Here is a 24,954-nt window from a genome sequence, read left to right on the forward strand (position 1 = left end):
ACTCAGTCCAAAGTCTGACTCCAAGTCCAGTGCTTTTCACTACTATGCCGCTTCCTGCCCACCCCTCCCCCATGCCAGGCTCTGTGGGGGTGAGGGGTCAAGAGATGGAGAAGCCTACTCTCTGAGCTGCAGGTGCCCTGGACTACACTGGCTTCTCCCTTACTTGAGCTTACAGCCGCTCGACCTGAACACATGGGGTGCAATTTTAACACTCTGATTTGGTGGCCTGGTGCCCTTGACACTGTGTCTCTCTATTCAACCAGCAGCAGTGTGCTTTCAGGAGGCAGGGCTGAAAGACAGGAGAAACAGAAATATCATTTTCACCACTGGACAGGGAGAAAGCAAGTCCTTGTTCCTCTGAGGTTTATGCTTAGTAAAACAGGTATTTGGACCATACAATATCAAAGGTCTTTCAGGCTCACATTTTAAGAAACAAGTTTGGGTAAACCCCAAATCTGTTATAAAATCTTGATCTGATGGCAGGGGACCTCGACCCAAAAGAATGACTCTAAGACAAGGTTCTACTAACATTTCAGGTTGGATAATTCCTTGTTGTGGGGAACTGTCTTGTTAATTGTAGAATATTTAGCAGCATCTCTGGCCTCAGCTCACTAGATGCCAGTAGCATCACAGCCTCCTTGAGTTGTGACAACCAAGATAAAACCTCTAATGGTGGGAATGCACACACTGTGGTAGACCAGAAGGACAGATGCTTTAGGTCAATGATGATGATTATGATGATAATAATAATAAACAACATTTTTCCCCCACCGGCTATTATGTTCCAGGCCCTGTAATACACAGTCAGATGTATTCTCATTTCATCTTCACAATTACCTTATAAATTTGATATCATTAACTTCATTTTATGGAAAAGTAAACTGAGGCACAGAGAGGTTAAATAACTTGATCAAGGTCACACAAAGCTCATAAGCAGTGAGTTGAGACTTCAATGGTTTCACCATCTGCCTTCCTCAAGATAGTCTAGATGGCAAGATTCAACGCTTGCGTCATAGACTGGTGTCAGCCTATGTATTGTCTGCTTATAGTCCATGATGAAGTAAATTAACTGCATTACCAAGCCAACCACTTAGTTCAGCTAATATATATATATATATATATATATATATATATATATATATATATATATGCCAGATTTTCTCAATGAAAGAAGCATTGCACAGATTTATGCCCTGACACAAGGTCCTCATCTTGTTGCAAGCAAGCTTGCATATTGTTACAAGCAGGCACAGAAATGAAAATGCCCCCTAATGTTTCCACAAAACTTTACCATTGACAAATCGCACTCCCTTCTATATTCTTACATGCTTTTTACAGAGGTTCCTTTCCAGACCTCGCAAGGTTTACTGAAGAGGCAACACAAGATAGATGTCACTTTCCAGTTGAGGAGACCAAGGCTCAGAGAATTCAGCGTCCTGTCCTTGCCACTGGGAATCCGAAGCCACCTCCAAGTTTTCTAACTCACAGCCCACTGTTCTTTCTGAGACAGCGTAAGGACCTAAAAACAGATCACCTTTACCACATGGGTACTCTTCTATGAAATAGGACTGGATTATTGAAAGAAACAAAATCACAATTCTTTGGTGAATGCACTGTTCATTCAAAAAGCACAGCACTCATTCGAATCTCTGGAGTTGTGGAAAGAGTCCGAGTTTTGGAATCAGTCTTAGCTTCCGTATTTATAAACCATGTGACCTTAGGCAAGTTTCTAAGCCCCTCTGACCCTGAGCTCCCTCACTCGTCAGATGGACATAATCACAAGCACCTTCTGGGTTGTTGCGATGTCACAGCGCCCGGGAGGGTGTCACTTGCAAGCGCGTGGTGTTAGCGCCGTCCGTGTGACTTTCCCTCCTCTCTGCCTGGCTTGTGCTCTTTGGTCCTCTCCCAGGTCTCTAAAACTGTCTTCTAACTTATAACTAATAACAAAGGAAACTAATCTTTATCACTAATGTGCAACCCATCTGGGAGAAAGTCACTGCTTCCTAAATCAGGACCAATCAACGGGGCCCCAAGACCCAGCTCCATCCTACCATGAGCTCGGAGGAGCAGATGGAAAATGGGCTGGGCAGATGGAAAAACTCCACTTTCCAACAGGAATTATTTATTTGTGAAGCTGGAGCCACTTGGAATGAGTATTTTGAATTAGGAGGGTGAAATATTGTAAGATTCACAACAGGGCCGTGAAATTAACTAATGCACTGCACTACCCGCGTCACCGCGAGGCAGGGAGCAGGAATAATAATGGGGCTTTTAAAAAACGGCCCAAACACATAAATTACGTACTCGTGTGTGTGCATCAGTGTCAGCGACTCCCTTGAAGCTGTTCTGCTGCTGGCATTCTCCCTCGTGCCCTTCCTAAGAAAGGCTGTTCTCATTGCAAGGTTATTATGGGACACGAACGTTATAAAACACAGAGCTACCATCTTATGAGGCCTGTTCAGTGTCACACGCTGTGTGTAGCATTTTCCACACCTTATATGCAGCCCTTAATGATCCAGCAAAGGAGGTACTTTAAGGCTTATTTTACAGATGAAGAACCTGAAATTCAATGATATTAAATAACTTACCCAAGTCCTACAATAGTCTGTAAGAGCTTTCCCTGCCTCTATACTTGCATCTCAGAGCTTTTCCCCAAATGGCCCCCAGCAATCAAAACATTTATTCAATCACATCACAGCCCCTTTCCCTCTGCAGGGAGTCTTAGCAGGACATCAAGAGCCTTCCAGATCTCACCCTACCTTCTCCAGCTTCCTTCACCTTCCTTCACCTTCACATCACGCTTCAGGTGTATGTAACCATAGTTTCCGGTACCCAGAACAAAGACCGGGTTCATGTCTCAGGGGCTCTGCTCATCTTGCTCGGTTTACCCAAAAAACTCAGTCCTGCCACTTAAGTCCCTGACTCTTGACCCCATTTTGACCAATTACTTCTGCTCTGCCGGGTTCAGCTCAGTTTTAAATATTCTAGGAAGCCTCTCCTGACAACAGTGATGCTCTGGTCACTGAGCTGTGTGTCCTGTGCTGGGGCCGAGTGCTCCTGGACCTTCCCTCACGTAGCACTTACACTCCATTGTACTCAGCAGCTTCGGTGTCTGTCTTCACTAACTGGTCATGAGCCCTGCTTTACTCGCCTCTGGATGCCTGGTCCCCAGCACAGCTCCAAGCACAGTGGGGTGCCTGTGTTTGTTAAAATAAACTAATGAGTGAATAAATGAATGTTTGGATGGGTAAGAATGACAAGTGCTTTCTGCTAAAGCATCCATGTGGTATACCTGGGGAATTTGTGAAGGCCTCAGAAAACAAATAAGTCATCCATATAGGAATAAGTCGCTAGTGTCTCCTGAGGATCCCAGAGAGGGCTGAGAGAAGCCATGGTGTTGGCTGAGTGGCCTTCTCAGAGTGAGGAGAGTTGAGCTAAGAGAGAGGTAGATGGGAGTGTACATGCATTTTCTGACCTGATCAGTTCCAGGGAAGGAACAATCCAACAATCCAATTGCAGAAAGGGGTCAGTACTGGAAGGAAGTCTAAGTTAGTCAGTGGTATTTGGACAAGACCTTTATCACGGAAGTTTGGAAAAATCTTAGGAAACCCATTCAAACTGTTTACTGAAGCCTGGCCATAGTAGGTGCTCAGTAAACACTTTTAAATAAAAAATAGAGTACTATATGGGGCTGAGCTCCTCTCTTCCCTCCTTAGACAGAAGGTAATTAGAAGCTCCAGAAAGAAGCAACCCAGGCCTTTAATGGCTTCTGCGGGCAACCCAGGGTGGGTTGGAGCTGGGAAGGACTGTGTTTAATTCATGCTTCTATCTGCCACTCTTGTTGAGCCTCTGAGCCTCAGCTCTTCATTCATGATTCCCGCCTCTGAGGGCTGTCATGAGTGATAGGTAAGATCACAAAACCTGGCCCAGAGCATGTGTTTAAGGGAGCATTCTCTTCTCTTTCCCTTGGGTACAGTGAACCTTGGCACAAGGAGGCAGCAGGAAACAAATCCTAAGCTACACTGGTGTGTGGGAACACAGTTGCCTGCGCCCTGCCAGCCTGGCTCTCAGAATGGGGCAGGCCTGCTACTGGCAACTCTATGATAAGCCAGGGTGGAGCAGAACTGGCAGGGCTGGCAAGAGATGGCCACTAAGAACTGCGCTGAGGAAAGGGAGGGCTTCATCTCTATCTCCAACTCCTGCTGGACCTTTAGCAAAGGCGCAGAACTTCTCTGAGTCTCAGCATTCTCATCTGTAAAATGGTCACCATGCTTCTCACGTCCCACCCTAGCCCTGGCGTGCTCTTGTAGTGTTCTGAGGACAGTGGGCATGCATGCCCGAGGCAATGCATCGCAGCTGACATGGAAAGAAGGGAATTCCTTCAGGCGGTAGTGGAATAATGAGCCTCAAGTGCTCCTTTTAGAGGCAGGATCTAGATGGGATCTCAGGCTCTGGAAGCTCCCACTGTGCACAGGACCTTGTTCTAGGTCTGCCTGAGAAATAGCAGGGGTCTGGTTAGACTGAGCCTTGTGGACCTCAAGTCAACTGAAGACATCGATGTCATTACAAATGTGATTGTTACAAAAGAAGAGAGGAGACAAATCCAGTTTAGGGGTGGTGGTACCTTCTGTCTCTTTATTACCATTGAAATAAGGTGGCCAAGACATGGCAACCTCTCAGATGCTCCACAACTTAGAATATTTGGTCATTCATAGTATTTGCTTCATGGAAGGAACCACACTCATCTTTCCCATCACTGACAGATGTTCATCCATCTTAGGTGCTTCTGAGGACAGAAAACTGCCAACTTTGTAGAGCAGCTCATTTCACTGTTCATCCATTGTAACTGTTAGTGTGTCTTTTCTCAGGTTGAACCAAAATTGATCGCCTTCTAATTTCCCATGTCTCCACCCACTCTGAGACCCAAAGAGGAGCAGAATATCTCTCCTACCTGCCTTTCTGTTCCTTCCCTATCTCTCCCACATGCTGATTATGAGGGCAGGTGGTGCTATGGCCGAGTGAGGAGTGGGAAGTGTTGTTAACCAAGGTCGGTTCTGTGGGAGAGTTCTGAGGTTGACATGGCTTATTTGGGATGGGCTGTTTATTTAGAGAAGCACATATGAAGTTAAAAATGGAGGGTGTAGGTCAGGGTTTGGGTTACATAGTAAGGCACATATACTTTTGATTGTGCAGAATGAAAAGGAATCCAACAATTAAAAGTAAGTATAAAGGATACCGCAAGAAGAGAAAATTGCATTGCAGAGGCAAAAAAATCACAAACGTGCATAATACCTTTAGGTCGCAGTGAGTGGTCCATGTGACTGAAAGAGATGGGGAAATAGAGGCAAGTGAGGCAGGAGAGATGGGCAGTGGTGAGATAAAGGAATGAAGTGAGATGATTATTTCTAGCCAGTAGCCAGCCAAGCTACAGTTGGTCTCAGTTGGTGGGTAATGTCATTTAGTAATTATGCAGTTTTGTGACCCTTCTTTCATTTATGCAAAAATTTTTATATGATATCCTCTGTAGGCCAGGCCCTATTCAGAACCCTGATGCTTTGGCAACATAGGGCCTGGGACATAATATGTGCTTTATGTGTATTTGCCAAATAAATAAGTATGGTAGCTGGCTGGTATGACTTAAAGTGTTGGATCTTCAATTAAGACATAATTTCTCATAGTGTCTTGCATAGACACTAGTTCTGAAGGATCTCAAAATGTTATTTGAAAATAAAAGTACTTTTCTCATATAAGTTTGGAGTCAACAAGGGTAAGAGGAGTTTTTGTTTTGTTTTAATTGTATGCATATTGGGCATTGGCTCGCCAAGGGAGAAGCAATATAGCCTGTGGTGTTTCCCAAATTGTCTTGAATAAGACCATCTGTCTGGAGGAGCACCACTTGGCCTCAGTGTTCCAGGGAACACACTCTGAGAGACAGAGACCTATAGGTATCAGAAAGTAAGTAAAGAAGAATAAAGAAGAAGCGTGGTTTTCATCATTAAGAGCATAGTGGAGGGACAAAAGTTAGTGGAGAAGACCCAGCTGTTCCTTAAAATATCTGGCCACGAAGTAACATATCTGACTTCTGTTTTATTTCACTGGTACTAACTAGTCACAAAGCCATGTTTAGCTACAGGGAGTACTGGAAAATGTAGCCTCTGCCAGATGGCTACTTTCCACTTTAATCCCCCCATTATGAGACAGGGAAAACAAATGTTGGTGGACAGCTAGCTATCTCTGCCATAGTGCCTGAAAGAAAGACCTGATGACTGAGCTGGAGAGAGAAAACTGGAAGAGTCTGGATATGCAATCTCAGACAGCAGAGTTCCAAGGACAATTACTGGGAAGTATTTCCCTCTTCCTCTTACATGCCAGGGTGTAGTTGTCAGGGTATAGTTAGCCAAGTTTTGCCATGGTAACAAACAGTTCCAGATTCTTAGTGGCTTAATTTTTGTTTGTGTTCAAGGTTTATTTTCATATATACAGTATATACAGTATATACATATATGTCCATGATGTTGACTTCTACACTGCTCCACGTTGCCTTTACTCCAGGTGCTGGGCTGTTCTCTGAAAGACTGCTGGCTTGTGGTTGAAGAAAAAGAGAACATGGTAGAACCATACAGTATCTTTTTAAGCTTTTGTTAGGAGGAGCATGTTTCTTCTACCCAACTTTAATGACCCAAGTAAGTGATTGGGATCAGCAGGATGGCGTTGACAATTCTCTCACTGGGAGAGGAGTCAAAAGTCACAGCCAAGCCTGATATCACTGAGGTAGGGAAGTATCCCCTAGGGAGAAGACACATTTTTGGACAGTAGTTGTTTTGAAAACAATGTAATATATCACATAGAAGACCCAGAATTCCCACCCTTTGGTATTAGGGCACTGGAAGGTCCTGTGGAGTTACCAACCAATTTCAAGGGAGAGTCACACCTTCAGTTATTGGCAGTAACTCATTATTAAATAGGGAATTGGATTTCCAGTCTTGTGAATGTCAGAGCTAATGTACTGCTCAGCTGGGGCCGTTCTCAGCACCCCTGGAGTCCTGAGTCCAATAGTCTCTGGAGGACAGCACCCATGATGAGGAAAAGGATCCCTGATTCTGGCCTATGGAGATGAGGCAAGAGTCTATACAACCTAGTGTGTGTGTGTGTGTGTGTGTGTATTGGGAGGAGAGGATAGCAAATCTTGAAAGACTGTGAGGTGGAAAAGAGATCAGATGTGGCTTGCATATGCTTTCTTTTCCTGGAAACATCATTTCCCTTCACTAACCTAGAAAAATCCATCTCAGCATCCCAGGGTGAGCACAATTGTCTCCTCCAGGAAGCTCTCACTAATCCACTCAAGTTAAGACACTCCTCATAGTGCCCTCCTTATTCCCAAGGAAAATCTAAGAACACATGCTCAACACACACAGACAATTATTTACGTACCTGCCATTATGAGCTGAATTGTATCCCTACATAAAATATATTTTGGAGTCCTAACCCCCAGTACCTCAGAATGTGGACCTATCTAGAACTGGAGTCTTTACAGAGGTAATCAAGCTAAAGTGAGGTCATTACGGTGGGCTCTAATTTAATATGACTGGTGTCCTTATAAAAAGGAGGGATTTGGACACAGGGACAGATATGCACACAAGGAGAATGCCATGCAAAGATGAGGGCAGAGAATAAGGTGATGCATGTCCAAGCCAAAGAATACCAGAGCTGCAAACCACATGATGCTAGGGAAGAGGCGTGGACAGGCTCTCCTCGCAGTCCAAGCAACCAACCATTGAGACACCTTGACTTTGGACTTCTAGCCTTCAGAACTGTGAGGCAAAACATTTCAGTTGTTCAAGCTACTCAGTTTATGGCACTTGGTTACAGCAACCCTAGCAAACTTGATTGCACATCTGTTTCCCCAATATCCTCCCCCTTTCTGAGCTCTCTCCCCAACTCAAGTCAGTTCTAGAGAAAAGGTTTTTTTCTCTCTCTTTCTCCCTTCCTTCCTTCCTTCTTTCCTTCCTTCCTTCCTTCCTTCCTTCCTTCCTTCCTTCCTTCCTTCCTTCCTTCCTTCCTTCCTTCCTTCCTTCCTTCTTTCCTTCCTTCCTTCCTTCCTTCCTTCCTTCCTTCCTTCCTTCCTTCCTTCCTTCCTTCCTTCCCTCCCTCCCTCCCTCCCTCCCTCCCTTTCTCTCTTTCCTTCTCTTTCTTTCTAACCCCGATGCCTAGAAGGTCCAGGGTTAGTACAGTCATTGTCCCAATTATTGATCAAACTTTACATTCTCTTTGGGGACAAGGTAAAGTAGAGAGTAGATTAAAGAAGAAACCAATTTTAGCAGAAAAAATTGGAGTTGGAACTGCCTAGAGAGGAAAATGACGGCAAGTAGCAAGGCCCATATCTCTGAACGTGTTCAGACATGGAAAGGCTGAAGGAAATCTGCTTAGGACTGGTTCTATGAGAATGTTGAAAAATAGCTTTGCTGGTTGGAATCTTCCAAGAATTGGCCTACTGATCAGTATTTTGTAATTCCTGTGAGACAGAACCTGGGTAGCAGTCCCTCATGGAGCTGTTGAAGATTGTGTGGGAGAGTAGGGATGTGTGTTTTGAGCAAAGGCTTGGTACAAGGCGCCAATTGCTTTACATCAGATGAGTCTTTGTCAGAGCTCAATCTGCTTGTGAATTATTCTGGAATCCATTCCCAGCAGTGCCATCTGTTCCCAATTGTTCTACCATCTGACCATTTACCCTCTGTCAATACTCCTTCCCTGGGCACTCACGCTGCCAGTTAGAGTCCACCCATTGTCCAACCTGGATAAACTGAGTCTGATGAGAGACCTGGCAGGAGACAGGAGAGGAGGAGGGAAACTTTTCAATGCATTGGCATTCTGGGCCAAGATGTGTCTGGGGAGACCCAACCAAGCCTTCATACAGGACTTGGGGAGAGAGCATGTGGCCAAGCCAGAGCCATATTGTGCCCCAGGCAGTCTGATGGCTACACAAATAATATTGATGCCTTTTGTTTGGAAACTCTTTGTGGAGGCTTCCCATTTCCCAACAAGCCACGCTAAATGCTGGGCCTCCCCCAAGCACTTTGCCTCTTGCACAGTCCTGCAGCCAACTGTGCAGGCAGATGAGGGGCCCTGAATGATAATGAGGGGAATGGCTGGCATTCCTGAGGCACCCTGGCTCTGGGAACCCCGCCTTGGTTGCTAAGGAGCGTTGGAACTGTAGCTGAAAGGCTCTAACAAGAGAAGGGAGCGAGGAGAGGGAGAGAAGAAAGGCAAGCATTTGTTTTCAGAGATTCACAGTTCTCCGGCCAGCTCCAAAGCTGTCCAATTCCTGATCCCAATTAGAATATCAAACCCTGTTATTGTTTCTCTTAATAATCTTGGGAAATTCCTTTGAAGAGTCAGTGAGCACTTAGCAAACCTTTTGGATGGCGTGATCTGTACAGTTATGCTTCTGGTTGTGTGAACAGACCACGCCAAGCCTCCTGAAAACACCCTTTATTCAGGTCCCCAGAAGGCGGTCATGAGGCTGGGAGAACTAGAAGAGGGTAAAAGCTGTTGAGTTTTCAAAATGTTTATGTGAGAGCTCCATTGAACAGACGTTTTCCAGGTGCCCACTTGCTGGTGAATCTGGGCTTTGTGCTGGGGACAAAGACAAACAAGACCTTGGTCCTGGCTTGGAGTGGCCTTGAGACTTGCCAGGGAGACAGACCACACATACTAATGAAAATTCTGTGGGTTATTTGCTATTACTGTGACCAGGAAAGCATGTTGAACTTGGAGTGTACGCTGGATTCTAATCCTGGCTTAGTCACTCCCGAGCTGTAAGTCCTTAGTCAAATGCATTTACCACCCTGAGCCTCAGTTTTCCATCTAGCCAATGGGCAGAGTAGTGCAACCTAGCTGGGGTATAGTGAAGAGTCAGTGCAGGTGAGAGAATGAGGAGAGGGAATGTGGAGGATATGGTTTCTGCCCTCCAGGATCCCACTAGAGTGAGTCAACTGTTGGCTTGGAAGGTGTCTGTACCTGGGAAAGGCAGTTAATGATTTGGACCACTGAATGGGTAAATGAAAATACTGTATAAGAATAAAGTACCAAGCCAGTTTCCCCTTATGGAGCATGTCTATGCAGCAGGTATAATGCTAGACAATCTGGAAGCATGATCTCCTTGAATATGAAGGCCTCTGTGTGGGAGGCAGTAAATTGCTCAGCATCACACATCTGAGGAAGAGTCTGTCCAGCTAGTGAGATCCAGCCTGTCTTCAGTGCTCTTTCCATCCTCAGAGGCTGAGGCTTTTGGACAGTTGGGAAAGACACAATTGACACCATGTCTTTCCAGGACATACAGGGAGTTAATCAGTCTACTGCACAGACACTCATTTGGAAAGGTTTGGCTAGAGAAAGTTGGTCAAGACCACAGACACCAGACACCCTCTACCGAGTGCTGATTAGAAGTTCACAGTGACACAGCCATGAGAAGTATACGAAACACCACTGATCTGAGAAAAAAGAGAAAGAAGTAACATATTTTTTTCATAAGTAAATCATGGAAAACTCCTAACATAGAGGTCATAACAATATTTTGAAGTATGATGGCCTTATAGCATTTTCCTGTTTGTGTCCAGTGGTTTGTTTTGTTGATTTAAACTCTACATTGTCAACTTGCTATCTAAGCTTTTCTCTACCACTTAAGTTGAATTTTGGTTCCTTTAATGTTTACTCAGAGAACTAATGAGTATGTACTTCTGTGATGTGCAAGTCTTTTGTGTGCTCCCCCACTCCCAGCCCTGCCTAGATCTTGGGTAAAGTAGTGGAGAATCCCAGACAGGAGATGATCCAAGAGCAATGATGGCTTGGCTCTAGAAGGCAGATAGATCTCAAAACTTGATTTTGCTGTAACGGAATCCTCACCTCTGTATGCCATCTCACACAGACTGTTGTTTAAGCTTCCTGATGCTTAGCAGCTAAGGGGAGGGACATAAGGAAAGTCCATCTTCTACTACTTGCAAAGGATTGTCCAAATGACATGGCTGTCAGGGTTTGTGACGCTCTTCTGTAAAGATAGGATTACTCCTGTTTTACAGATAGAAAAGCTGGAGCTCAGGGAGATTCAACAACTTGCCAAGGCTACCACCTGCTAATGGCCACAGCTGGGCTTTGACTAGTTTGAAAGCCTTTTCCTTTTCTACTCTCTGTTGAAGTGTGTGTGGTGGGGGTAGGGTGAGTAACTGTGGATCCAGATCTGGCCATGGCTTACAGAAGTATTCACTCAGTTAATGCTACAGAAGTACAGGGTATGCATGACCTTTAGTCACATAGCTCTGGGGACATCTTTCATGCTATGTCAATGGAGTCCCTTCTAGTTGTTTGACTTTTTGGGTGCTGAGGCTCTCATCTATTGGGAGCTATACTAGATGCCGGACATAAAGAATTGAGCAAAGTACAATCATTGCCCTTCAGCACCTTATGATTTAGTTTCTTAACCCCAGCTTCATGTTTCGGGCCTTCCTTCACCTCAATTCCTTTTCCAATCCATTTATCCACAGAGATGTAAGGTATACCAGGACATTCTTAAGTATCATGCGACCAGTGCTTTCCAAAATGCCCTATACTTCTGGCCAATTGTCAATAAGCCCAACCCAGAAGCTTTCTTACTTTTCACTTCCCTGAGCCTCTGTTTCCTCATATGTGAACTGGACCTGTACAAACTGTCTTACTGAGTTGTCAGAGTTGTATGAAACAAAATATGTCAAATTCTTGGTGCACAGTAGTTGCCCCATGCACATTGAATTGTTTGACCTAACATTATAATTTTCCTCATTTGGTATATTTTTGCCAAAAGAAAGTCACATCACCCAGCCAGCGTGGCTCAGTGGTTGAGCATCAACCTAGGATCCAGGAAATGGTGGCTCCATTCTTGGTCAGGGCACATGCCGGGGTTTCGGGCTTGATCCCCAGTAGGGCTTGACTCTTTCATCATTGATGATTTTTATCTCTTTCCCTCTCCCTTCCTCTTTCTGAAATCAATAAATATGTATTTAAAAAAAGAAAAGAAAATGGAAAAGTCACACCTGTTGGCTTACTTCTCTGACCTAAAAGGCAGCTTGCAGGTCCAAGGGTTCTGGGATGTTAGAGAGGTGATCAGTCTGCCTCAAGAGGCATTTCTCTGGGCAACTCGAGGATTATAAAAACTAAAGCAGGTTAGACCAGAGGGCCCTTAGAGATCATTTGTTAGTGGATCTAAATTATTTTGTTCTTAAGGTTTTGTTCAAAAGATTTTATGAGATACTCTACAATATAAAATGGATAAAAGGGAGTGCTCAAGAGAGCTTCCTGTTCGCTTTTTCCCTTGAACCCAACTCCTTCATGTCGTCTCCACACAGATGAGAAAACCAGGACCCAGGTCGCTCAGCATTAGTGATGGTGCTGGGAACACCTTTGTACCTGAAGTCCTGGACTAGTGTTCATTCAAGGAGCTCGCGCTGTGTGGTGTGATGCGTGTGTGTGTGTGTGTGTATGTGTGCGTTGTGGAAGGTGCAGAGTTGTGGGGGGATGTTAAGGATAGAACTATGTAAACTGCAGCAAAGTAAAAGTTTTGCTTTATTTTTCTGCCAAAAGAAGTAAAGAAAATGCTATCCATTTCTAGAATCCTTTGTCCCAGGAGTCCCTCCTCAAAGCTTCTATCCAGTACTCTAGGAAAGCATCCCTGGAGACAGTGCAACATTATCTAGTTTTGTAGTAGAGAAAATATTGGGCTTGTTTAGAAAACCTCACTTGGAATTCTACTTCTTAGTATTAATATAATATATTGTTAATGCTTTTATTTTTCCTATAACGTGAACATCTTTCCCAGAATAGTGATTAGAAGAAGGGCTGACTTACTCATCCAACAACAAGATATTTAGGTCTATTATGTGACAGGCCTTTTGGGGAATTGACAACATCTAGCATGTTTTTTTACTATATGGAAAAACATAGTTTGACCAGCAATGTAGAAAAACTATGTAATATTCATAATAAACTTTATTAGAATAGAAGATTTTAAGAAATTGGGTTCTTTCCACTTCAGAAGAGAAAACCTGGTTTTCTCGGATCACTTCGAGCTGCTTATGAGCAAGCATCACAGCCAGAAACCAAGTCCAAGTCCAAAGCATCTACATTAGCTGCATGGGCCTCCACTCTGACAGCGTCTGCCTCCACCGCTACACTCAGGCTGGGCATAAACACGCGTCTGGGTAAAAAGGGAGATAAAGGAAACATCTGTTCTCACAATATGGGCTTGTTATCATAGCTCCTTTAAGTACCGGAGTGCTGGTTCCAAGAGCATATTTTCTCCCGAACGAAATCTCCTCAAGGCCTGGTCGATTTTCCGAGGGCTCAGGGACAGGTTGTAAATGAGGTTGTAGTTGTGAATGAGGCGCCTGGCTCGCTCCTTCTCCAGGGCTCCTGTGATTAGGTTGGGTTGGTGGGAAGTTTTTAAAAGAGGGCACAGAGAACAAATAAGAATAAAAAATCTATTAGCTTGAATGACTTCAGAGTAAACATGGAATGATAATACTTGAATCTTTAAGCTTCTTAAAATCAATCAACACCCTAAAAAGATATTTCCAGTCCCGGTTGCATTATAGATGTCAGGAGGATTTTGAGGGTGGCTTTAGGGAGACGGGATGGGGGTCCATAAAATCTGTAGACAGATTCTAAAGCAATTTAAGCTTGTTTGTGGCCATAAAACTTTAAAAGCCAAGTTTTGAAACAGGTGGGGTGTCTACTTTAAACAATTTTTAATGGTTCTGCTTCATTTTTATCTGTGAAGCATCCAAACATATTCTTAAACATGCAGAATTCAAAAAGCACATTTTTATGCATCTCTGGGAATGTGTTTACTGTGACTCCCTCCAGCTTGCTGTGTAATCACAGGGAAATCATATAACTTCTTGTGGCTCAGAGTCTGAATCTGCCCAACAGAAATGGTGGTGTTTATCATTATAGGATGTACTCTGGTACCTACTTGTTGTATATACCAGTGCCAATGTGTCTTCTATGGTAAGGTTAGATAGATTTCAATAGTTGTGAAGAGTTTAGGTGTAGAACATAGCATCAGCCAAGATCAACAATTCATTCATATGCTCCTAATTGTGAACTTACATATGTCAGATACTGTGCTTGGGAATATAGAGGGTTTAGAAAGGTGGCCTATTACCTCAGGAAGCTCCCCAACCAGTTGGAGCTAAAAGATTTGCAAAAAGTTAACTAAAGTGCAACAACAATAACAACAATGACTGATACTTATATATAAAAGTCATCATGTTTCAGGCACTCCAGCATTTTACCGACAACAATTCATTCAATCCTTCTGAGAACCCATTTTACAGAGAGAGAAACTGAGACAAGGAGATAGTAAGACACTTGCTCAAGGTTGCTTTGCTCGAGTCCATGCATTAAATCACTCCACTAGATTATAGAATTAGGGCGATGAGATTGTTTCTCGACAGGCTCATATTGTTTACTAGATATATTCCTTGATTGTGAAGCTCTATGCTACCAGTGTCAGTGAGAAGATTTTAAATATCTCCTAGAGGGAAGAAAGGTACATCCCTTGCATATTGCTTTATTACTTTCCTGTACTTGTGCAGACTGTAATAATGATTGTGAAATTCTTTCTCAAAGGACCCATAGGCAGTCCCCTGGTCATTTACCCAAAGCTACTGCCAGTCCATAAGAGTGAGGTCTGCGGAAACCTGTCATCTCTGTTTAAGTTACCAAGTGCTGTTCGTATTTGAGCGTGCAAGGAATGCTGAGCAAGATGCCCCCCTGAACTCGCCTCTAATAGGTGTTCTTAACAGTGGACTACCGACAGGTGGTCCTAATGTGATTTCTTCATTCACTTCTCGTCTGTCCAGTCCTATTCTATAGTCCACCCCATCCTATCCCAGCTCGTTTGTTTCTCTCCTCTCAGATTTGTTTATTGTCTCTCTCTTCTAGTAGAATGTTGGCCCTTTCCTCTGCAGAAATCTCTTTCTTGGATGTTGGCCAAGGGCATCTCTGCAGATCTCTGGATTGGCTGCTGGCAGTCTGGCTTGGAATCGATCCCTCAGGACACTTTCTTATACCCTGCCTTTGGAGTGAATGTCTGTCTTGGAAAATTACTTTAACCTTTGAGCCTTGATTTCTTCGACTTTAAAGTAGGGATAATGAAATTGTATAAAAATCAATAAAATAGTAAGTGCTTAGCAAAATGCTCAGAACTAGTAAGCACTCATTAATACAGGTATTATCATAAGATAATTAGAATAATTATAACATCAACATTATTTAAAATATATAAGAATGTATCTTAGTAAGAAATTATTTTTAAAATATACATATAATTTAGTTTATATTTTAATTTAAAATTTAAAATCATGTTAAAAATACATTTAGGAATCACCACTGGTGTGTGTGGGGGAGGGGGAGGGCATTTCCTATTTCCTAAGATTTACCATTGGTAGGGGATCCCTACTGTCAAACAAAAGTCTGTTGACTGCCTTCGCTGGATGGCTCATTTGGTTGGAGTGTTGACCATACATCAAAAGGGTGCAGGTTCGATTCCCAGTCAGGGCACATACTTAGGTTGGGGATTTGTTCCCAGTCGGGGTGAGTATCATATGGGAGGCAACCAATCGAAGTTTCTCTCACATCGGTGTTTCTCTCTTTTTCTCCCTCCCCTCCTCTCCTCCTTCCTCTGCCTCTAAAAATTAATTAAAAAACATATCCTTAGGTGAGGCCTAAAAAAAAGTCTATTGACTGGTATTTGTATCTGTCTAATTTACTGTCATTAGGGGCTGCCCAGGACAGCTGCATAAAGTAACCCTTACAATCCATCTTAGTGATGGAAAGCTCGTCCTTCCCCCACCAGAATCAAAATGAAAGAAATAAGAAGAGCCTCTCTAATACCTACTTCATTTTATAGTTCACAAAGAACTTTCAAATCTCATGTGATCCCTTCTCAAATCTGGCAGGTATATCATCTCATTATCAGTCTTCTTTTATAGAGGATGAACCAGGCTCACAGAATATAAGTGACTGGTTTTCAGGACTCAGAAATTGGTACCATCTGGACTTGAATCTAAGTCTTTTGGTAAAAACAAACAAAATGACAGATGAAACCTGATGTTCTTTCTGGTATTTCATGGGAATTCGGTGTAGTGGGAAGTCCAATGGATCTGGACTTGGATTATGGCTCAACTTCCTACTGTGAGCTTGGCTTTCTCCTCGGTAAATAAGGACACCACGTGGCTGATGTGAGGAGCTAGTGATGCGCGCCAAGTCCAGACCCACCCAGGGAGTGCCCTTGAGGGCTCTCATCAGAGTCTGCCACCTTGAACCCTAAAATACTTTTTATCTAGCCTTTAGTTCACTGGGAAAATTCCAAATCTACCATTCATCCAAACATTTATCTCAACCACCCTTCTTTCTTTAGAAAACATGACCAGTTATTCAGTCATTTCTTATTCCCTCTACTCAAGGATATTCTCTTGACAACTCTCATTAGAGAATAAGCACCAAGTAGGTTCCCAGAAATGCTAATTTGAGGATGGATCATCAGCCTTCATCTTGGATGGAGAACGCCCTGGTCTATATATTTCCTTGCACATGGTAAAGAACAGTGATTCATCAGTGGGCAAAGTAGGTATCATCTGCTCAGTGTTTAGAATGGGGCTGTGGTGCTCTGCTAAATACTGTGGTTAATAAACCAGCAATATGACTTCAGTTAACGCTCTTTCCTAATTAAAGATAGTTATAGATGTTCCCAGATCTGGCTGACACATTCCTTGGCTGTTGAGGAACTAATGAATTTCATAGAAACAGAGCAAACAGGCATAAATAGTGAAGAGGCCATAAGAAAGGCATTTCAGATCTGCTGGAATCTGCCTCCAAAGTCAACAAAACTCCGATTTTCCTCAGAACAGTTCAGAAGTATGAGAAAAGTCCCAGTCTTTGGGAAGTCCTTAGCAACTGAGTTTATGATCCATCATCCATCATCATAAATCAGCATTTGTTTCTTTAAAAATGTCTTATTTCTACTCAGTTTTTTGTTTTACTTTGTTTCATTTTTGTTTGTAACCTCACCACCCCTTTCACAGTCCTGGTATGAAAACTTAGATTCTCGTGATTATTTCAATAACCTTTTTATCTTCTCTTCTCCAGTGTCTCCCTTAAAGTACTTATCTCAGCTTTCCTTGTGTTCTCTTTTGGTGAACACCGGGTAGAGAATGAAACCCCACCCTGGCCCTCAGGATTCACAATAGTGTCTCAACTTCATTATCTAACCAACATGAACTTCCAGTTCTGACCTGTTCACTCTCTCCCCCTCATACTCATTCCCACCTAATCTTTGCAGAAGATGGTTTCAAACTTGGAATGCCCTACCCAGCTATCCAAAGTCTACCTCTCCTCAGGCTAATCTCAAGCTCTCTTTTGCATGGAGCCCTCTCTGAGTACCCCAGCTCACATTAGATGATGAGCTTCCTTTCATCTCTCTCTCTCTTTTCTTTGGGCTCTTTAACTCTTATTTGTGTCTCTAATTATAATACTTTAATATATACTGTTTTGTTTTGTTTTTTAAAAGATTGACATCAATTTACTGCTAATCTCTATGTTTTACCTTTTTACCTAAAAGCCCTTTGAGGCCAGAGACCATGTTTCATTCTTTCTCGTTTCCTTCCTGGTCCAGCTTCTGGAACAGGGCTGGGCTCATAAGAGATGTTTGTTTAATAAATGAGCTTCTAATTTAGCTAAATAAATGTTCATTTGAAATTTTTATTTTTCCTTCGCTTTGTATAATTATTAAAAGTCCTTGGGCATCAGAGGGTAGTTATACTTCATGTGGTCTACATTTAACTTGCTTTGGATATTCACACCAGAATGAAGCAAAAAGAAAAACACACATAGAGATTGAGAGCCAGGCATTGCTATTGTTGTATGACTGCACGTAGAGAGTACTAGTGCATATACTAGTTCTCCTTAAAAATTAATTACTTCCAGTTTTAAGGTGTAAAATGTGATAATTAGATACATGTGCATATTGCTAAATGTTTACCACGTAAGGTTAGTTAAAACACCCTTCACTTCACATAACTACCATTTTGTTGTCACTATTGTAGTGAGTTCGTGAAAGCTCTACTCTCATGCTTATGCTCAAGTATACAACAAATATTGTTAGCTAGTCACCATACTGCGCATAAGATCCTTGGGACTTAATTTGTCTTGTAACTGAAAGTTTGTCCCCTTGGACCAATGTCTCCCCATTCCCTTTAGCAACTACAGGTCTCTCCGTTTCTTTGAGTTCAATGTTTTTAGATGCCACATATAATACCCAAACTCCTCACGAACCACAGTATGTGATTAGATACAACGGTTCCGGTCCATATGCTGCTGTGTAAGCTCCTCGTTTCCATTCCCCTGTCTCTGAACACTGGGACTCATCCTCTCTCACTTGGACATTGCAGTGGCCTCTTTTCTCTTTTTCCTGTTTTCATTTTCTCCTTTATTCATTCACAGTCATCAAGGATCTTTCTGAAATGCACTTTTATCATATGCTCCCCAGCTTAGAAACTCTCAGTGCTACTCACTGTCTTTGAATTAGGTCCAAATTCCCTGGTCCAGTGTCTAAGAGCTTCCGAGATATGGTCCTATCCCATATCTCCACCTTTATCATTTAATATTCTTCTTTTAAGTTTTTAAAAATTATTTTATTTTTAAACTATTTATTTTTATTTTAAAATTATAGTTGACATTTAATTCTTCTTAACAGACCCTCTATTCTATCCAAACCAAGCTCCTTCTGTTGAGCTTTACATATAACACTTGGCTCGGCAATCCTGCACCTTTGCCAGAAAGGGCTGTTTCATTCCTTTGTATACAGACTGCATTTTCTCTTACTGATCCATTTCACACTATGACCCATTCCCTGATCTCCTCACTACGCAGGAGTCTCCTTTTTCTGAATGCCCACATAGCACACTCTAATGGCATTTACCACCTTCCGTCTTGAATTTAGTTATTTATGTACATTCATTCACTTATTTATTGCCTCAAAAATATGTTAAACAGAATTGTGCAAAGTGCTGGGGATTAAAAAAGGAATGTAGTCTACTGGTGAGATAGTACAAAGCCCTTAGATAAAAAAAATACAATATATCAAGTATGATAATGGATGTTAAAGAACTGTGAGAGGCCAGATAAAGGTTTGCTTAGATCTGTCTGGGGAAATCAGGGAACTCTCAGAGGAGCAGAGCTTGAGTTCCAACATGTAAGATGTTTAGGCACTAATTAGCCAGGTGGACAAGATCAGCAGCTGTCAGGAGGTGGGGTAGGTAGACAAGAGGCAAACAGCTCAGATGGCGGGGGTAAGGTTAGGAAAGGCAAGCCCTAGAAGAAGCAAGGGAAGTCTGAGAAGGCAAGGCATTCGTTGCGACTGGGTAAGATACGATGAAAGAATAACAATTGAAGGAGAAGAGACTCGTCAGGTGGGCAGGGACCAGATTTTGCTTTCTAAGAAGCTTGGCGCTCAGCCTGTTAGAGGCAGGCCGAAGTGTTTCAATGAGGGGCATGAGCTTGGATGGTGCGCTAGACTCGGGCAGTGGCGCGGAGGGAGGGGCAGAGATACGCAGAAACTGTGAGCAACCTGGTGGGGGTTCATTCATGTCTGATTCACTGCTCAGCACAGTGCCAGGTACATAATTTATATACAAATGGTGTTTGTCAAGAAATGAAAGAAAATGTGTCCGCTTTCAGACTAGAACGTGAAGAGAAAGGTGTATCAGTTGGAAGCGTCACACACGTCACCTGCGTTACTCAGATCACACAGGTAGAGGGCATTTTCCAGCTTCCTGAACCTGTCGATCCACGGCTCACATTCTTCACACTTGTTCTTCATGGCTGGACTCACAAAAGGTTGGGAGACTGGCCTGATCATCAAAGAGCTCAGGGGATCTTTGGGAACTGAAGTCTCAGCAGGAAGGTTTTCTGGCTGCAGCTCCTCTTCTGGAGGTTTCTACCAAAAACAACACAAGCATCTCACTGGCAACACATTCACCACCCAGAGCTCCTCCAGTCTTTTGGCCAAAGATGAGGCCACACAACGAGTAAGATTTCCTGCAAGGCCTGGCTTTGTAAAGCTAGGAGGACGCGTTTCAAATCCCCAGTGCCAAAGGACCAGATCGGCCAAGTCTTGTCAGATATAAACTATGCTGAGTGCTTTTTGGGTTTTTTTTAAGAAGGATGAAATCATGAATTTTATTCAGTTTGCATTTCTGATTTATATAAAGCAAAGTTTTTGTAACTAGCTGAGACTCTTCATGATGTTCTACTCTGTTTCGTATTAGTGGCATCCACAGGGCATGGATTTCAGGAAATGCTTTAATTTCTTGGTAGGAAACCTCTGGATCATGAATGTGAGTTTCTTGACAAAGAATGATTGAAACAGTAGTGCTATTACTTTAGGCTTAGTGGGCTCATTATAGCAGACCATAAAGCACCTCTCGTTCTGTCTGTCCCAGTCATTGAACAAAGGAAGCTGAGGCCCAGAGAGTGGAAGTGACTTACTAAGATCATACAGTGAATGGTAGACACAAAACTAGAGCAAGGGTCTAGAGGTTATGTCTAGTTCATCTTGGTATTGTAACCCCATGGTCAGTATACAATAGAGATGGTTTTTTTGTTTTGTTTTGTTTTTTAGAATAAATAGAGAAGTCCCAGCAGGGCCATGTAAGACATCCTGTCACCTACCATGTAGAGAGAGTAGGCTATGATTTGATCTGCCCAACTCCACTTTTCTAGGTATTGCTGCTCTCTACATGGTTGTAGAGAGAACCGACATGTGTCTAAGTACTTAGTATAGGACTGTGCACCTAATGAAACATGAATCAATGAACACATTGTCCAGTGATTTTGGAAGCATTTGTGAGAGGCAAAGACAGAGAGATAGACAAATGGAGATTACTGTGCATGAGAGGTAGGTACTCTAGCAGGGTTTCTACTGTATAGGAAATGAGCAAAAGCTGGTCTGCTGAGAAAGATATAGATAGATAATAGATGACGATGATGATGATAGATAGATGATAGATGATAGATGACAGATAGATGACAGATAGATGACAGATAGATGATAGATAGATAGATGATAGATGATAGATAGATAGATAGATAGATAGATAGATAGATAGATAGATAGTTAGATAGATAAATAGATAGATAGATATAGAGATATGAAGCTGACAGCAGAGAGGAGAGAATAGATATGGGAAGTTATGATGATGTTGAAGTTCCTGATTTTAGTTCATTGTCACATTTCTAACTTCAGGTAGTATAATATGCTTCTCTATCCATCCAATAAATTGTGTTGGTAGAGTCGGTTCTCTTAATTGCTACCGAAATAATCTTAACTAATTCACCACAGAATTACGCCTCTAACTTTTGTATACGATCTGTGCGTCCCCCAACTTTCAAATACCTGAGTTTTTCCAACTTTGTACCTTTATCCCAAACTTCTCACATATAAGCTATGGAAATCCTGTAGCTCTAACCTAGTCATTGCAGTAAGAAGCCAAGTTTTGAGTTTGTTAGCAAACATGGATTGAGCTGCTGCTAGGGATGGGAAGAATTGTTTCATTTGAAAAAAAAGAATGATATATGAACTTGTACCCATATAGATGACCAGCAACCAGTAAATTTTAAGAGATTAACATAAAAAAATTCCACTTTGATAAAATTGATTTTGGGAAAGGCTGCAAGTTTCCTAAAGAAAACCAAACAGTGAGTCTTAGACTTGTTAGAGCTTTGGACCATTTTAGAAATCCGAAGGAAGCTTTAGATAACCTACCCAGGTGAGTGCACATTTGCAGACAGCTTGGTGGGTATTTAGAGAGTTCAAAGAGATCCTTGGATGTGAGAAACTGATTCTAAATAACTTGGTATTTCTTCAGATAGTTCAACATTTTGTTTGACCACTAAAGACAGGGAAATGGGAAATTTGTATGGACCTGAATTAAGCTCAACTCAGTCACTCACTCACTCACTCACTCACTCACTCACTCACTCACTCACATACTTGATACTGTTCTGGTCCCATTGTATCCAAATGAAATCCAAATTCCTTTCTTGGCACCTAAGACCATTCAAGTGCTTGTTCTTGCTCAACTTCTTTCAGTCCTACTTACCCATCTCTTTCCCCAGCCACACAGAATCGGAAGAAAATGAGGCAGCCTCATTCCTTATACGTGCTGTTCCTCTTCCCCCTGTGCCTTGATGGGCGGGCTCCTCCTCCTCACCCTTCAAGGCCCAAGTCGTATTGCACTTCCTGCGGGAAGCCCTCCCTGACAGCTGGGTGAGGGGCAATCCTTTGCAGCCCCTTTATCCACACAGCACTTCCACGGGCTATTGCAATAGTCCTTAGAGTCCCTCTCTCCTCCATCAGAGATCTGGGGACTGGGCCTGTGACATCGTCACTTGTGGGTCTTGGGGGTCTTGTTAGCAGCTGGCACATGGTTCTCAAGACACGTTTACTGAATGAATCAGTGAAAGAGTGAATGCTTTTCTCTGGGGCAGTAGGAAAGTTGCTTTACCAGCCTCTGCTTCAATTTCCCTTTCTGAAAAGTGGGACGATGAATGCTGTCTATAGGGGGAGGGCTGCGAGAAGAGTCAGTTCCTGCAGCAAACCCTCCAACAAGAGGCAAAATAAAAGAGCAAAGTGTATTTTTCATAATCTCATTCACAACAGACGTAACACTCAAGGAGAAAAGCATTTGCTGTTGTTTCTTGTGTGGCAAGCGGCTTGCCAAAATGGATACTATTTTTCTAAAATATTTCAAAGTGTGAAGAGCATGAAGAGGCCTCCCGTCATTTTAAGATGAATTATGTTCTAATCTGGGCATTTAAAAAACAACAACAACAGAAAAACTCAGGCTAGTTTTCAATTCTGTCTGCATCTTCTCCTGGCTAAGTGCTGGGAATATTAAAACAGATTGTAACTTCTTGCCAGATTTTTTTTTTTTTTTTTTAAAGCAAAGAGAGAACCCATTATATTTTAAAATGTGATGCCTGGTGAAAAGGTCACCCTCAGTTTCTGGAAACTGGACTGAAGATGTTAAAATAGGTCTCCTCACCACCCTTTATTTTGGTGGCAGCTGTTGGATTGCTCACAGGCTTTGGAAAGACACCTGTACACATGCTAGAGGTCCAGTTTCTTGGGGCAGATGGCACGCCTGTCACCAAGTGGTGATGAGGTCCCTGCATGCATACCGACCAGGACAGGGACCAGCCCACACTCTAGGACTTCTGCTTCCCTTCTCTACCAGAGGAGTCTCAAAGTCAGAGACAATCTGACATCAAGGCATTGGGTGGAAATAAAAAACTCAGAAGGGAGGGCCCCACCAGGGCCCCACTCAGCACCAGAGACCAGAAAGGGAAGGATGGGGGAAGCCCTTTCCCGAGCTCTGTATACCCAGGGGAGTACCGCATGGTCAGTGCTGCCTCGAGACATCTCAGTAACTTCGGCCTGCACTGGAGTGGCAGAGGTTTCTTTTCCAATCTTTCCTGGGTGAGAAATAAAAAGTGGAAGGGTTTAGTTTGGTCTCTACATTTTAATACATACATGCATACCCCCAGGCAAAGAAGATATTGAGGCTCTGCTCTGTGGGTGGCGCTGTGCTAGGTGGCGGGGATACATGGGCGGATAAGAAGATCAGGTTCCCATCCCAATGAAGCTCTCGAAGGGGAGGCAGATGCTAAATAACTGCTCAGAATGATCATTTAATTGCAAACTATCATAAACACAACAAAGAATGTGAAAATATTTATTTATTTATTTATTTTTAATATGTTTTTATTGATTTCAGAGAGAGGAAGAGAGAGGAAGAGACAGAGATAGAAACATCAATGATGAGAGAGTCATTGATCGAGCCCGCAACCCGGGCATGTGCCCTGACCGGGAATCGAGCCCCGATCGCCTGGATCCTAGGTCCACTCTCAACTGCTGAGCCATGCCCAGCTGGGCAAGAATGTGAAAATACTTAAACTCATTTTAGGGTATGTTTGAGAATGGTAGAGGGTTAAAGAAGGCTTCTTAGAGGAAGTGACACTTAAAATTGGGGACCTGGAGGATGAGTAGGAGTTTCCAGGCAACTCCAGGTGGGGCGCACATGGAACAGAGAGCTCCAGATAAGCACAGACAATGGCTTGTAGGACCACCCTGAGCCTGAAGGGCTTTCACCGTCTGGGGAGTGGGAAGGGACCTCTTCTGGAGGCCCTGTCTCTTAACACAGAAGCAGGCACTTCTGCCCTTCTCTCCACACAGGTGTGCACCTGAAGGCTCAGGTAAAACCTTTGTATTCTCCTTTCCTTGCTCCTTTCAAAGGTCAGAGATCCTGTGCAGGAAGATGTTTGAATAGCATCTTTAGCCCAGAGATTCTACAGTCCAAGTATAACTTGCTCAGTTGTCTGCCTTCATGGACAGAATAGATTTCTTTAGGATGCAGGAAAAAGACATGAAGACCTCCTGCTGAAATCCTTCAAGGCTTATTGTGGGTACCACTCACTCATCACTCAGTACCTTCCATCAGCCTGGGGACTCATTTATTTAAAAAATCTGTGCGATGACCACACAGCACATATTTCTGGGCATTTCAGCTTCAATGTTTAATGCATGATACAAACATGCCATTAAGAAATACATATTGCTTCTGAGTTGGGTTTCACTATTTTCAATAAAAATGAGCCAGTAATACATTTTAATCAAGAGGTAGAGGGCAACACTGTACCATAGTGGTAGAGGGTAGAGGCTCTGAAGCCAGAGAACTTTGGTTTGAGACCTGACTCCTTTCTCTACTGGCTGCATGACCTTGGGCAAGTTACTTGTCCTCTTTGTGTCTCAATTTCCACTTCTGTAAATTGGAAATAATGCCACCTATAGGTTATAGTAAGGAT

At 42.9% G+C, this 24,954-nt stretch overlaps 1 protein-coding gene across 1 annotated transcript in view; it reads right to left on the reverse strand.

Annotated features, from left to right (window-relative positions):
• Positions 1-12,996: 12,996 nt before the first annotated feature.
• The window catches only part of C9H1orf87 (chromosome 9 C1orf87 homolog), a 52,709-nt gene continuing 40,751 nt past the window's right edge, over positions 12,997-24,954 (reverse strand). Inside the window, exons 9-11 of the mRNA XM_016205896.2 lie at positions 23,486-23,565; positions 19,819-20,026; positions 12,997-13,437 (exon numbers count right to left, since the gene is read on the reverse strand). Of these exons, the coding sequence (XP_016061382.2) occupies positions 13,277-13,437; positions 19,819-20,026; positions 23,486-23,565 (449 nt within the window). The 3' untranslated portion in view covers positions 12,997-13,276. The remainder of the gene's footprint in view (positions 13,438-19,818; positions 20,027-23,485; positions 23,566-24,954) is intronic.

This window comes from Miniopterus natalensis, chromosome 9 (assembly GCF_054644295.1).
Source record: "Miniopterus natalensis isolate mMinNat1 chromosome 9, mMinNat1.hap1, whole genome shotgun sequence".
Taxonomy (NCBI): Eukaryota; Metazoa; Chordata; class Mammalia; order Chiroptera; family Miniopteridae; genus Miniopterus; species Miniopterus natalensis.